This window comes from Drosophila gunungcola, unplaced genomic scaffold (assembly GCF_025200985.1).
Source record: "Drosophila gunungcola strain Sukarami unplaced genomic scaffold, Dgunungcola_SK_2 000083F, whole genome shotgun sequence".
NCBI classification, from domain to species: domain Eukaryota; kingdom Metazoa; phylum Arthropoda; class Insecta; order Diptera; family Drosophilidae; genus Drosophila; species Drosophila gunungcola.
Window position 1 is genome coordinate 202,514 of NW_026453245.1, and position 13,324 is coordinate 215,837.

The window sequence follows — 13,324 nt, forward strand, 5'->3', positions numbered from 1 at the left end:
ACTAAAAAAAATTAGGAAACAGCAAAGTTATAATTTTTTTTATTTATTTTTCCCATTGTTCTAATGTGAGCTATATGCTATAGTCGTCCGATCCGGCTCGTTCCGACTTATGTACTACCTGCAAAAGAAAGACAACTTCTGGGAAAGTTTCATGCAGATAGCTTTAAAACTGAGAGACTAGTTTGCGTAGAAACGGACGGACAGACGGACAGACTGACTGACGACTCTCCTAGTGATGCTGATCTAAAATATATATACTTTATAGGGTTGGAAAAGTCTCCGTCACTGCGTTGCGAACTTCTGACTGAAATTATAATACCCTCTGCAAGGGTATACAAATTAATAAGTAAAATGCTTCATACAATTTTAAAATGCATATTTTCTCTCGTCAGTATAGATTTTAGAATAAAATGTTAAAATTTAAAGCGAGAACGGAAGTTAGCGCCAACCCTAATTTTTAATATCACTGCAGTCAATATGATATAAGACAATGAAAGAAAAAAAAGAGCGAGATATATATCATAATGTTAAACCTATGTACGTTTAATAAATTACGATTTTAAAATTTTCAAGAACTTATTTCCACCCGAAAATTCAGCTTAGAAAATTTTGGTCAGTATGAAGGATATATGACAGCTATTAGAAATAGTAAACCGATTTTGATTAGATCTTAAGGGATAGATTCTAACACTTATACTAAAATTTAAAAACAAACAACGAACTTTGTAATTTTGACCGACGGACAGACGTAAATAGTATAATTTAATAATATTCAAAATGTTACAAACTTCTGGACAATAATACCCTCTGCAAAGGTACAAAAATACGCTTTTATGGAAAAGACCGGTATTACCCGTGTTCATATAAAATTTAAATCAAAGCTAATATTATATATCATGAAACATCGTATAGCTATTTTTGCATTATTAATCTTTTTTGCTAACAATAAATATATTATATATAAAAAGCTGAAATAGCTTTTTGGGTACATATATATATTTAAAAAAATATATATTTTTTTGTTTAATTTTTAGTTTTTCCTTGTTCATTTTGTGATATGTTTATCAGATAGGAATAGATAGGGAGCAAAAAAAATTATTAATAGTTGCGCAAGAGCAGACGGACCTCAAATATAGGAAAAAACATCAGTGACACGTCGGCCTACTGTAAAGCAATGTTGCAGTGTGGGTCACCCTTGACTGCAAAGCCTGCCGACCTGGGTCCAATCTTATTGATTTCTGTAATATTAAATGAGTTTATATATTTAAAGTTCATAATATAATAATCCCTAAAACCAAATAGATATTACTTAATTTCAAATAAACGAGACTAAAACACAGATTTAATTCATATAAATTAAGATTTTTTTCCGTGTTAGTAACTACCTAGGTACTAGTATAAAACTGCTCCCCAACAAAGCTTATAAACAGTAAGGCTAGGGAATTCAAGAGCTATTGGTTGCCTTTAGTAAAATGCAGTTTACATCAAATAAATCAGAGTGTCGGCCCATTCTCAGGTTGATGCTTTTAATGGCACTAGCTGCGAATGCCTGTTGTAATTCCAGTTTGAAAGTGGTGCCAAACAGGGGTATTACTGTGGACGACCATGTTCCATGGGCAAGTGGAGCCAGACTTATTAGTGGCAGCCCATGGGACCAAGCTTGGCTCAGCTGGAATGCTAGACATACTCTCGGATTCGGGCCTACACCCAGTGAAGTGTCAAATGCCGTTTCAGTTGCTGGTCAGGCCTCAGCCAACTTTTTTGTTGCGCAGCAACAACTACAGGCTGCTAAGGAGAATGTGTTAAACCAACAACGTATTGCAACGGAAAAGCAAACGCAGGCTATAATATTGAAACAGAAGTCTCAGGCGGCAGCTGCTATTCAGCGCTCTGAGGCTATTCAACAACGACTCGCGGCATCAAAGGCGGCGGTAGCTCAAGCTGCCGCTCAAGCTGCTGTCGCTGAAATTAAAAAAACTGAACACGAAGCTGTCAAGCTTGGTTATTTTACTCAAATAGCGCACCCAAGCTCTAATCACCACATCTCCTCTTTAAAGCCAGCAAGCATTCATTTGCCTATATCTAATATGGAACCGATTGGATTTGGGTCCTGGCTAGATACTTATGGTAACAATTTCGGGAAACTAGTAAATGATTGGTAAACATTTAATTACCACTGGATAAGTTTTGTAATTTAATAAATTTAATAAAAAAATTCATTTGCAAAATATGTTAAAGTCAAAATGGAGTCTTACTTCGGCAAGCCGATGTTTTTATAGTATTGCAGAATTCACTAGCTTACAAACTTAAATCGACAAGATATACTTTTTTTTTCATTGTGTATTCAAGTTTCTCATTGTTTTCATGCCTATTTTATATTTGTTTTCCAGCTTACTAGAAATATAACGTTTTTTAACTTTTCTATACATGTGATAAGGATTGGTTTTCTAATATAGATCAAGCTCAAAATAAAAAAATCATCGCCTGAAAACCCAAATTAGTTTTGCGCGTTAAACCTTTCGACCCCAACCTTTTCCCAACTGCTGAAAATGCTTAAAAAAATTACAAGTTGCCACGCCCATTGGCTTTGTACCAAGTGTTGCCTGTGGCATCGTAAAAATCGTTACAATATTGTTAATAGAATTGTATAATTTTATTTTTGTTAATCTTTAACGACTGTTAGTCTATAATTTCAATACCGTTGTCGGTTTTTACATAAACATTTTCTACGATGCAAGTGCTGTCTCTTGCAAAAAACATTTACAAATGATCTTCAAATTAACTTTTATAGGCTCATACCCATGCAGCCTTTGGTATAACCCTTCGAAAAGAAATTGGAAAGAATTTTCACTTTTATTCCCATCGCAATTTTTTGGAATTTCGAGCACAAATTGTAGACAATTCCCAAAGAGTTGCCGATGAAATCTTTAGGATATCCCCAGGAATTCTGTCGGAAATCACAAAGTATTCCCTAGGAACTCCTGGGGAATTCCTTGAGAAAATTGGGAGGAATCCTACCGGAAGTCCTAGTCATAATCCTCAAAAGTTCTTGGGGAATTCCTCGCATAGGATTGGCGCATTAAAACGCATTTAGCCTAACGCGCATTTATTTACACAGTGAATCCCATAAGGCTTAATTCCGCATTTAAAATAAATGCGATAAAAAACCATTCGCCCCGAACGTTTTTAGAAAAATAACGGAAAATACCGATATATGCAAGGTTGAAGCAATTTTTAATTTCTTTCGAATATAAAATCTATTTTGTATAAAAATTAGTGAAAACAATGGTGCACGCTGCAAGTTCTGCTCCCAGTACCACAATGCATTACTGCTGGATCTCTGGCAGGAAATAACTCCCACACAAACGGGGATCCTTGCCCTTTTTTTCTTTGCAAACCTGTTAAACAACACCATCAGCTTCTCTTCCTTGTCGTCCAAGTTGGCCTCCAAATGCCTCGGTCGCATTATGGATGTCCTGCTGAGCACTTAAGAGTTGAGTAAACTCACTCTTATTCATTATTTTTAATTAATTTCTTTTGGATTTGACAAAATTCAAAAGTAAACAAACCCAGATCAGCTGTTCGTGCCACTCACATGTCGGAGTAGCATTAGCTAAATGCTAATGCTCCAATGGAATCAGGCACATTTAAAAAGTCCACTAATGCGGCAATGGAATCAGGCTATTAGTCGTTGTCACGTCAGTGACCTTTCCTCAATTATACCTTGCCTTGATAACGAAATACCAAGTGAAAATTCTCTGAAAGTTGACAGTCCCAATTGCCTCTGGAACGTTAAAAAAAACAAGAAAGGAAGCAAACTTCGGCAAGCCAAAGTTAATATACCCTTGCAGCTATTGCAAAAATTTAAAATTCTTAAAACCATTTAAATTGTGATTTACTTGCGTGTATGTTTAAAAACATTGAAGCTATGATGATTTGCAGCTTAATTATTCGATAGTTCCTATGGCAGCTATATGATATCATTTTCCGATTTTAATAATATTAAACCCGTAATTCTGAACTGTCAAATTATTAATAAGTCAAAAAGAATACGGCCGTCCACAGTGATAGTGCACTTGCAGCAATTTATAAACATTTTCTACTTCCACAGTATCAAATTAAAGAAAAAAACTCAGACGTGACCGATTATTTTAGCAAGACCAGATTGGTTGGCACTTAAAATAAGTCTTGTGTTGTTTATTATTTTCAAAACTAAGAAAGGTGTAATGTATTTGCAGAAATAAATATTTAGGTAAGGTGAGAGGTACAAAATTTTCGCAGTATGTAAACAGAGAAAACAATTTTTAAAATGTCATTACAAAAAAAAAACAATTCAAAACTTTGTGAATACCAACATTTTTGGAAATCATATAAATTATTTTACAATGCATATATGAAATGAAAAGTACTAAAGTTTTCAAAATTTTTTTTAAAAGAAACAAAGTTTTCGCTATATACATTGTAAAATGTTGGTTTTTATGCTAATGCTAAGGCAAACTTTAAGTGAACGGCCAATCATACAGGTGTCTTCTAAATCTGAACTAAAAATAAGCCAAATTTCGTTTCCCCCTACCGTTCCAGGAAGACCAAACAATTTAAGAACGTAACTAAATATATAGGAAATGGGCAGTAGTGGTCGGTACACATACAACATAAACATAAATGACATGCTCTGCTTCTCTGCCGGCAAAACAAAATGCTTTGCGTCAACGATTTATACAAAATAAATATTCTTAAATATTCTTAAAAACATTAAAATTATGATTTACTTGCGTATATGCTATGATGATTTGAAGCTCAACTATTCGATAGTTCATATAACAGCTTTAAGATATTTTTTTTTCCGATTTTAATAGAATTAAAAGGGTAATTCTGAACTTTCAAATAATTAATAAATCAAAAAAAAGAAAAAAGTTTTATATAAAAAAAATATTTTTTTAATATTTTTATTGTTTTTATGGGAGTTATATGATACAGTAGTCCGATTTTATTTAATTTAAACCGTAATTCTGAAACATTTTATCATTACTATATGTCGGAGAACTAAAAAAAATTAGGAAACAGCAAAGTTATAATTTTTTTTATTTATTTTTCCCATTGTTCTAATGTGAGCTATATGCTATAGTCGTCCGATCCGGCTCGTTCCGACTTATGTACTACCTGCAAAAGAAAGACAACTTCTGGGAAAGTTTCATGCAGATAGCTTTAAAACTGAGAGACTAGTTTGCGTAGAAACGGACGGACAGACGGACAGACTGACTGACGACTCTCCTAGTGATGCTGATCTAAAATATATATACTTTATAGGGTTGGAAAAGTCTCCGTCACTGCGTTGCGAACTTCTGACTGAAATTATAATACCCTCTGCAAGGGTATACAAATTAATAAGTAAAATGCTTCATACAATTTTAAAATGCATATTTTCTCTCGTCAGTATAGATTTTAGAATAAAATGTTAAAATTTAAAGCGAGAACGGAAGTTAGCGCCAACCCTAATTTTTAATATCACTGCAGTCAATATGATATAAGACAATGAAAGAAAAAAAAGAGCGAGATATATATCATAATGTTAAACCTATGTACGTTTAATAAATTACGATTTTAAAATTTTCAAGAACTTATTTCCACCCGAAAATTCAGCTTAGAAAATTTTGGTCAGTATGAAGGATATATGACAGCTATTAGAAATAGTAAACCGATTTTGATTAGATCTTAAGGGATAGATTCTAACACTTATACTAAAATTTAAAAACAAACAACGAACTTTGTAATTTTGACCGACGGACAGACGTAAATAGTATAATTTAATAATATTCAAAATGTTACAAACTTCTGGACAATAATACCCTCTGCAAAGGTACAAAAATACGCTTTTATGGAAAAGACCGGTATTACCCGTGTTCATATAAAATTTAAATCAAAGCTAATATTATATATCATGAAACATCGTATAGCTATTTTTGCATTATTAATCTTTTTTGCTAACAATAAATATATTATATATAAAAAGCTGAAATAGCTTTTTGGGTACATATATATATTTAAAAAAATATATATTTTTTTGTTTAATTTTTAGTTTTTCCTTGTTCATTTTGTGATATGTTTATCAGATAGGAATAGATAGGGAGCAAAAAAAATTATTAATAGTTGCGCAAGAGCAGACGGACCTCAAATATAGGAAAAAACATCAGTGACACGTCGGCCTACTGTAAAGCAATGTTGCAGTGTGGGTCACCCTTGACTGCAAAGCCTGCCGACCTGGGTCCAATCTTTTTGATTTCTGTAATATTAAATGAGTTTATATATTTAAAGTTCATAATATAATAATCCCTAAAACCAAATAGATATTACTTAATTTCAAATAAACGAGACTAAAACACAGATTTAATTCATATAAATTAAGATTTTTTTCCGTGTTAGTAACTACCTAGGTACTAGTATAAAACTGCTCCCCAACAAAGCTTATAAACAGTAAGGCTAGGGAATTCAAGAGCTATTGGTTGCCTTTAGTAAAATGCAGTTTACATCAAATAAATCAGAGTGTCGGCCCATTCTCAGGTTGATGCTTTTAATGACACTAGCTGCGAATGCCTGTTGTAATTCCAGTTTGAAAGTGGTGCCAAACAGGGGTATTACTGTGGACGACCATGTTCCATGGGCAAGTGGAGCCAGACTTATTAGTGGCAGCCCATGGGACCAAGCTTGGCTCAGGTGGAATGCTAGACATACTCTCGGATTCGGGCCTACACCCAGTGAAGTGTCAAATGCCGTTTCAGTTGCTGGTCAGGCCTCAGCCAACTTTTTTGTTGCGCAGCAACAACTACAGGCTGCTAAGGAGAATGTGTTAAACCAACAACGTATTGCAACGGAAAAGCAAACGCAGGCTATAATATTGAAACAGAAGTCTCAGGCGGCAGCTGCTATTCAGCGCTCTGAGGCTATTCAACAACGACTCGCGGCATCAAAGGCGGCGGTAGCTCAAGCTGCCGCTCAAGCTGCTGTCGCTGAAACTAAAAAAACTGAACACGAAGCTGTCAAGCTTGGTTATTTTACTCAAATAGCGCACCCAAGCTCTGATCACCACATCTCCTCTTTAAAGCCAGCAAGCAATCATTTGTCTATATCTAATATGGAGCCGATTGGATTTGGGTCCTGGCTAGATACTTATGGTAACAATTTCGGGAAACTAGTAAATGATTGGTAAACATTTAATGTATTATTATTTGTAATTTAATAAATTTAATAAAAAAATTCATTTGCAAAATATGTTAAAGTCAAAATGGAGTCTTACTTCGGCAAGCCGATGTTTTTATAGTATTGCAGAATTCACTAACTTACAAACTTAAATCGACAAGATATACTTTTTTATACCCTTGCAGAGGGTATTATAATTTCAGTCAGAAGTTTGCAACGCAGCGAAGGAGACGTTTCCGACCCTATAAAGTATATATATTCTTGATCAGCATCACTAGTAGAGTCGATCTAGCCATGTCCGTCTGTCCGTCCGTCTGTCCGTCTGTCCGTCCGTCTGTCCGTCCGTCTGTCCGTCTGTCCGTCCGTTTATATGCAAACTAGTCTCTCAGTTTTAAAGCTATCTGCATGAAACTTTCCCAAAAGTTGTCTTTCTATTGCAGGTAGTATATAAGTCGGAACGAGCCGGATCGGACGACTATAGCATATAGCTCCCATTGGAACAATCGGAAAAATAAATGAAAAAAAATTATAACTTTTCTGTTTTTTAATTTTTTGTTTAGTTCTTCGACATATAGCAATGTTTAATTATTTCAGAATTATGGTATAAATTTTATCAAAATCGGACGTCTATAGCATATAGCTCCCATAGAAATAATAAAAATATATAAAATAACTATCTAATAATTGAGCTGCAAATCATCATAGTTTCAATGTTTTTTTTTAGCACATACTCAAGTAAATCATAATTTAAATGTTTTCAAAAGTATTTAATTAATGCAATAGCTGCAAGGGTATATGAACTTAGGCTTGCCGAAGTTTGCTTTCCTTCTTGTTTTATTTTATCTAATAAATATATTAATTTTAACCGACAGCTTTATAATAATTAAAAGAGAGAGTGGAAAATTTCAAAGATAGTCAAAAAATTCAAAATGTAAAAAACTAATTGAAAAACATTAGAATCTAATACTTAAAACTACAATTTTAAAAAATTTATTTAAACAACCCTTTTTTCTTTACCATACAATTTTTATTAATCATTCACATTTCTTTTAAATATTTCTGTGTACTCAGAAATGAATAATATCTAACTATTGTCAACAGTAAACTGCTTCGTAGATTAATAATCTGCTCCAATGATCAATACTTTTGTACAACTGCCAACAATTTTATTATTGACACAGTGCTGTACAATTTCCAAGCATTGTCAGAACTGTGTGCTATGTTATTTCAATAGACAAGTGACAAGGAACGACTCAAGGTCTTACTACTCTTTTATTGTTACCAGGTTTTGCATCTTTGCAGTAATAAGACTGTAGTTCCAAACAAAACCTTCTGATATCAAACACCTCTTGACGAGGTAAAATTGAAGTGACGATCGCCCTTTAACTCCAAAAACTTCTGATATACTATTTTGTGTCGACTATTTTTTAATTTACCAAAAAAAAAATGCCTTTTTTTTCAATTAGTTCAGCAGACCCAATCTAACCCTAAGAAGAATGGAAATAGGAGTTTTTCGTTTGTCGCTGCCAGGAACGACTCTGTTCAATGCATGTATTGCAACTCAGCTAAACATCAGATTGGAAACTGCGCTTCCTTCGCAGCCCTGATAGTTCAGCAAAGATTCGATTTCGCTAAAAGAGCACCCTTATGCATTAACTGTTTAAGAAAGGGTCACACTGTCAAAAAATGCAAATCGAACAGATGTAGAGTGTGCAATTCCTCACATCACACTTTGCTACATATATATGCCCCAAACACAAATCTCGCGTTTCCACCTCCTTCTCAGCCCACGCTCATGCAGGAGTCTCCATCCACTTCGCATGTTTTGCATGCGAATGCATCGGATCGAGTCATTCTTGCAACTGCTGTTGTGAGCGTCCAAACAAAAAGCGGCGAGTTTGTATTAGCTCGAGCGTTACTCGACTCTGGTGCACAAATAAACTTTGTAACCGACGAGCTCGCTCAGAGGCTCAAAATTACAAGAGAGGACGTGTGCATGAGCTTGCGAGGCATTGGTGGAACTAATGCCCAAGCCACAAAAAAAATACACACGATTGTGAAGTCGCGAGTAGGGAACAGCCAATTGTCGTCCGATTTTTGGATTATGAAAAATATTTCTGGTTATCATCCGGATCAAGCGGTGAACACCAGCGGGTGGAGGGTGCCTGAAAATATTCAGTTGGCAGATCCATTCTTCTTCAAGCCCCAAAAAATAGATATGCTTATCGGCGCTGAAACATTCTTTGAACTTTTATCTATTGGCCAGATAAAGCAGGGGCCTGAATTCCCCATCTACAAAAGACAGTTCTCGGCTGGATAGTGTCAGGCAGATGTGCCTCTGAAAATAATAAAAACGCTGAAAAAATGGTACATCTCAGCTGCCAGGAGGAAGCGTTGGAGTCAATTGACACAACCATGCAGAAATTTTGGTCTGTGGAGGACTTGCCGCCCAAGGCTAAAGTCCATACTCCTGAGCAACAACTCTGTCAACAACACTTTGAGAAAAATACTCAAAGATTGTCGTCCGGTAGATTTTCGGTTCGTTTGCCGTTTAAATCTGACCCAAATACTCTTGGTTCGTCATACGAAGTTGCGAAACGTAGATTTTTGTCGCTAGAAATTGTCAAAGGACCCTTCGCTGAAGAAGATGTATATTGAATTCATGGAGGAATATGTTTCACTGGGCCACATGTCCTCCACCAATGACAAAATTCCGAATACTCCGCACTATTTCATTCCGCACCAATGCGTTTTACGGCCACAAAGTACTTCAACTAAGTTGAGAGTAGTTTTCGATGCATCGAGCCGTACTTCTACGCAGGTAGCGTTGAATGACATCTTGATGGTAGGCGCAACTATTCAAGAGGAGCTGTACTCGACTCTGCTTCGGTTTAGACTGCATAAGTTTGCCCTTGCGGCCGACGTCAAAAAGATGTATCGCCAAGTGATGGTGGACGAAGCTGATCGTAACTTCCAGCTCATAGTATGGAGACGAGATCCTTCTGAGTCCCTGAAAATCTTTAAGTTGAACACCGTTACATATGGAACTTCGCCAGCCCCCTTTTTGGCGATTCGGTGTTTAATGCGGCTAGGAGAGATGGCGCAAGCAACTCATCCAAAAGCCGCAAAGGTTATTCAGAATGATTTTTATGTTGACGATTTGTTGACTGGCGCCGGATGCGTTGAGGACCTGCAAAGCCTTCGAGACGAAGTTTCTCAGGTCTTGCAAGAGGCAGGCTTTGAATTGGCAAAGTGGTTTTCAAACTGCCCAGAGTTATCCGCATCTGATAGCGCTGTAATACCACTTATGGCAGACTCAGACGTAACCAAGACCCTTGGCGTGGTTTGGTTACCGGTTAAAGATTACTTTCAATTTCGGTTGGATGACTCTTTCCTGGATCTTATTTTGTCGGTGACTGCTCGACTTTTCGACCCACTTGGCCTCTTGTGTCCTTTGGTCACAAAGGCAAAGATGTTGTTGCAGGAACTGTGGCTTCGAAAATTAGATTGGGACGAGTCGCTACCGATGCAGTTGCTCACGTCGTGGGAGACGTTTAAAGCGACGCTTCTGCAGCTGCCTAAAATTAAGGTATCGCGATTCGTCAACACAGATCCACAAGTCCCGATTCAAATACATGGTTTCGCTGACGCTTCCATGCGAGCGTATGGAGCGAGCATCTACGTTCGGACTCAAGCTGAAGGTTTGAAAGTGTCTTTATTGACCGCCAAATCGAAAGTAGCTCCCCTCAGGACGAAAACTTTGCCTCGCCTTGAGCTGTGTGCAGCTCACCTTTTAGCAGATCTCTATAATCGTATCAGGCCATTGCTAAATTCTCCCATTGAGAATGTTTTCCTGTGGACAGACTCCGAGATCACTTTACACTGGTTAAAACCCATCCCTCGTCGTTGTCGGTTTTTGTTTCGAACCGGGCTGCAGAAATTCAGGAGTGGTCGGAGAAAGCAATTTGGAGACACGTTCCCACGAAAGTCAACCCAGCAGATATAGTGTCCCGAGGATGTGACGTAGAGGAGCTTACAACGTCCATTTGGTTCAGTGGGCCTTGCTAGACTCAGAAAATAATTGGCCTGTAAATAAACATTTCGAACTGCCGGCTGATGTAATGTCGATGGAGCTACGCAAATCGGCAATAGCTCTCGTAGTCAGCCCAGAGCCAAATTATGTGCTTCAGAAAATAGAGTCCTTGTCGTCGCACCTGAAGCTTCTGAGAGTTTTCGTGTGGGTTTTTCGTTTTATTCAAAGGTGCAGAAAGGTGTCGAAGCCCTTTGAAAAAAGTATTTCGCCAAGAGAACTGGATTTCGCTGTTGATAAAATTATCGAAGTTGTCCAATCGCTGTAAGCCGCAACTTTTGACGCAAATTATGGGAAACTTGCCAGCAAATAGACTTCGAGCTCTCCGCCCGTTCAATATTTGTGGCGTTGATTTTTGTGGTCCCTTCAGCACAACGTATCGTATCCGTGGTAAGCCACCGTACAAGTCGTACGTGGCCTTGTTCGTCTGTTTTTGCGTCCAAAGCGGTCCACTTAGAATTAGTGTCTGACCTAAACACTGATGCTTTCTTGTTGGCATTTCAAAAGTTCGTGAGTCGTCGCGGGATTCCGGAGAAGGTGTGGTGCGACAACGCCACCAATTTCGTCGGCGCAGATCGCCACATGAGAGAGTTCCGAGCCCGTCTGGAGGAGCAGGGGGGCGGTATCAAAACATTCGCATCAAAAAAAGGATGCGAGTTTGCGTTCATACCGCCCAGAGCACCGCACTTCGGCGGACTATGGGAGGCAGGTGTGAAGTCTGCAAAGCACCTGTTCCTTCGGACGGTAGGCCAAGACCTCTTGACCGCAGAGGAGCTCGGAACTTTGCTCACCAGCGTGGAGGCCGTGCTCAACTCCAGGCCCCTCGGCGCTCTAAGCAGCGACCCGAACGACGGCGAGGCCCTGACCCCCGGGCATCTGCTCATCGGCGGCCCTCTTCTGGCCCCACCATCTGCGGCACTCCCGGACCAGATCAGCCTGACCAGCTTGCGACGATGGCGAGGTGTCTCGTCTCTCAGGCACAGGTTTTGGCAGCGATGGTCCCGGGAGTACATCTCCAGCCTCCAGCAGCGGTCCAAGTGGCACCAGGGGGAGCCCAACCTCGTCGTGGGAGCGCTCGTCGTCGTCGCAGAAGACAACCTTCCGCCCCAGCAGTGGAGGATCGGACGAGTGGTAGCGGTGCACGCCGGCGCCGATAGCAAGATTCGCGTGGCGGACGTCAGGACGCAGGACGGCGAATATCGGCGAGCTGTCCACCGACTGACCCTGTTGCCCGTTCTGGGCTGAAGGACGTCGTCCCTTCAGAGGGGGCGGTGTTTGCGCACTCAGCGTTTGTATTTAAATCACTAGTTGTAGGGCGAGAGCGGGAGCCAATAAAGCTTTCGTCTGTTCGCTCTTGCGAATTCGCCCCGTCTCTCGCCACCGTAGCATAAGTTAGGTTCTAAGAGAAATTATTGAAATATAATTGTTAGTGATCAATCGAACGTCATCGTAGCCACTCCTTTTCGTCGCGCTTTCGACATAGTTTTCACAAAGTTTCGCAAATTAAAATCGTCTCGAACTACTGCGTTCACAAAGTTTTCGCGTTATTAATACAAAATAGTATTAAATTTTCAATTAGTTTTAAGTTTAATGTATCACTTCAATGTTTGCAAACTCTTAGTGACTAGCGCATTAACTTATAAGTTCCAAACTTGTAGCGTTAGGATGAAATTATATTACAAATACAAATACAATTTAGCAGTAAGAATTAGGGCATACATAAAAGAACAAAACTTCACAGTCATAACCGATCATGTGTCATTTAAGTGGCTCATGACTCAAACTGATCTTAGATCTCGTCTGGCTCGCTGGTCCCTAAGGCTACAAGGTTTTTATTTCAACATACAGCACCGAAAGGGCATCCAAAATATAGTTCACAATGCTTTATCGCGTACCTTTACCGAAGACCTGTTCTCCATTTTCCTTGACAGTCTGATAGTCGATTATCATCTTCCGAATTTAAATCGGTAGATTACGAGGATCTCAAGAACAAAATACGACAAAATCATTTTTATTTGCCAGACCTAAAAACTGAAGACG

General features: G+C 38.3%; 2 protein-coding genes across 3 annotated transcripts; both read left to right on the forward strand.

Moving 5' to 3' along the window:
* Positions 1–1,444: 1,444 nt before the first annotated feature.
* On the forward strand, positions 1,445–2,230 carry LOC128264875 (uncharacterized). The gene has a single exon (XM_053000579.1). It carries the CDS (start codon positions 1,473–1,475, stop codon positions 2,160–2,162), a length of 690 nt encoding a protein of 229 aa, XP_052856539.1. The 5' UTR covers positions 1,445–1,472; the 3' UTR covers positions 2,163–2,230.
* Positions 2,231–9,596: 7,366 nt separating this feature from the next.
* On the forward strand, positions 9,597–12,839 carry LOC128264874 (uncharacterized). 2 transcript variants are annotated; one of them, XM_053000577.1, is made up of 2 exons: positions 9,597–12,572; positions 12,613–12,839. In XM_053000577.1, the coding sequence occupies exon 1, from the start codon at positions 11,867–11,869 to the stop codon at positions 12,527–12,529; it is 663 nt and encodes a 220-aa protein (XP_052856537.1). In that variant the 5' UTR covers positions 9,597–11,866; the 3' UTR covers positions 12,530–12,572; positions 12,613–12,839. Both variants share the same exon structure in this region; 1 of them encodes a protein (XP_052856537.1).
* Positions 12,840–13,324: the final 485 nt, after the last annotated feature.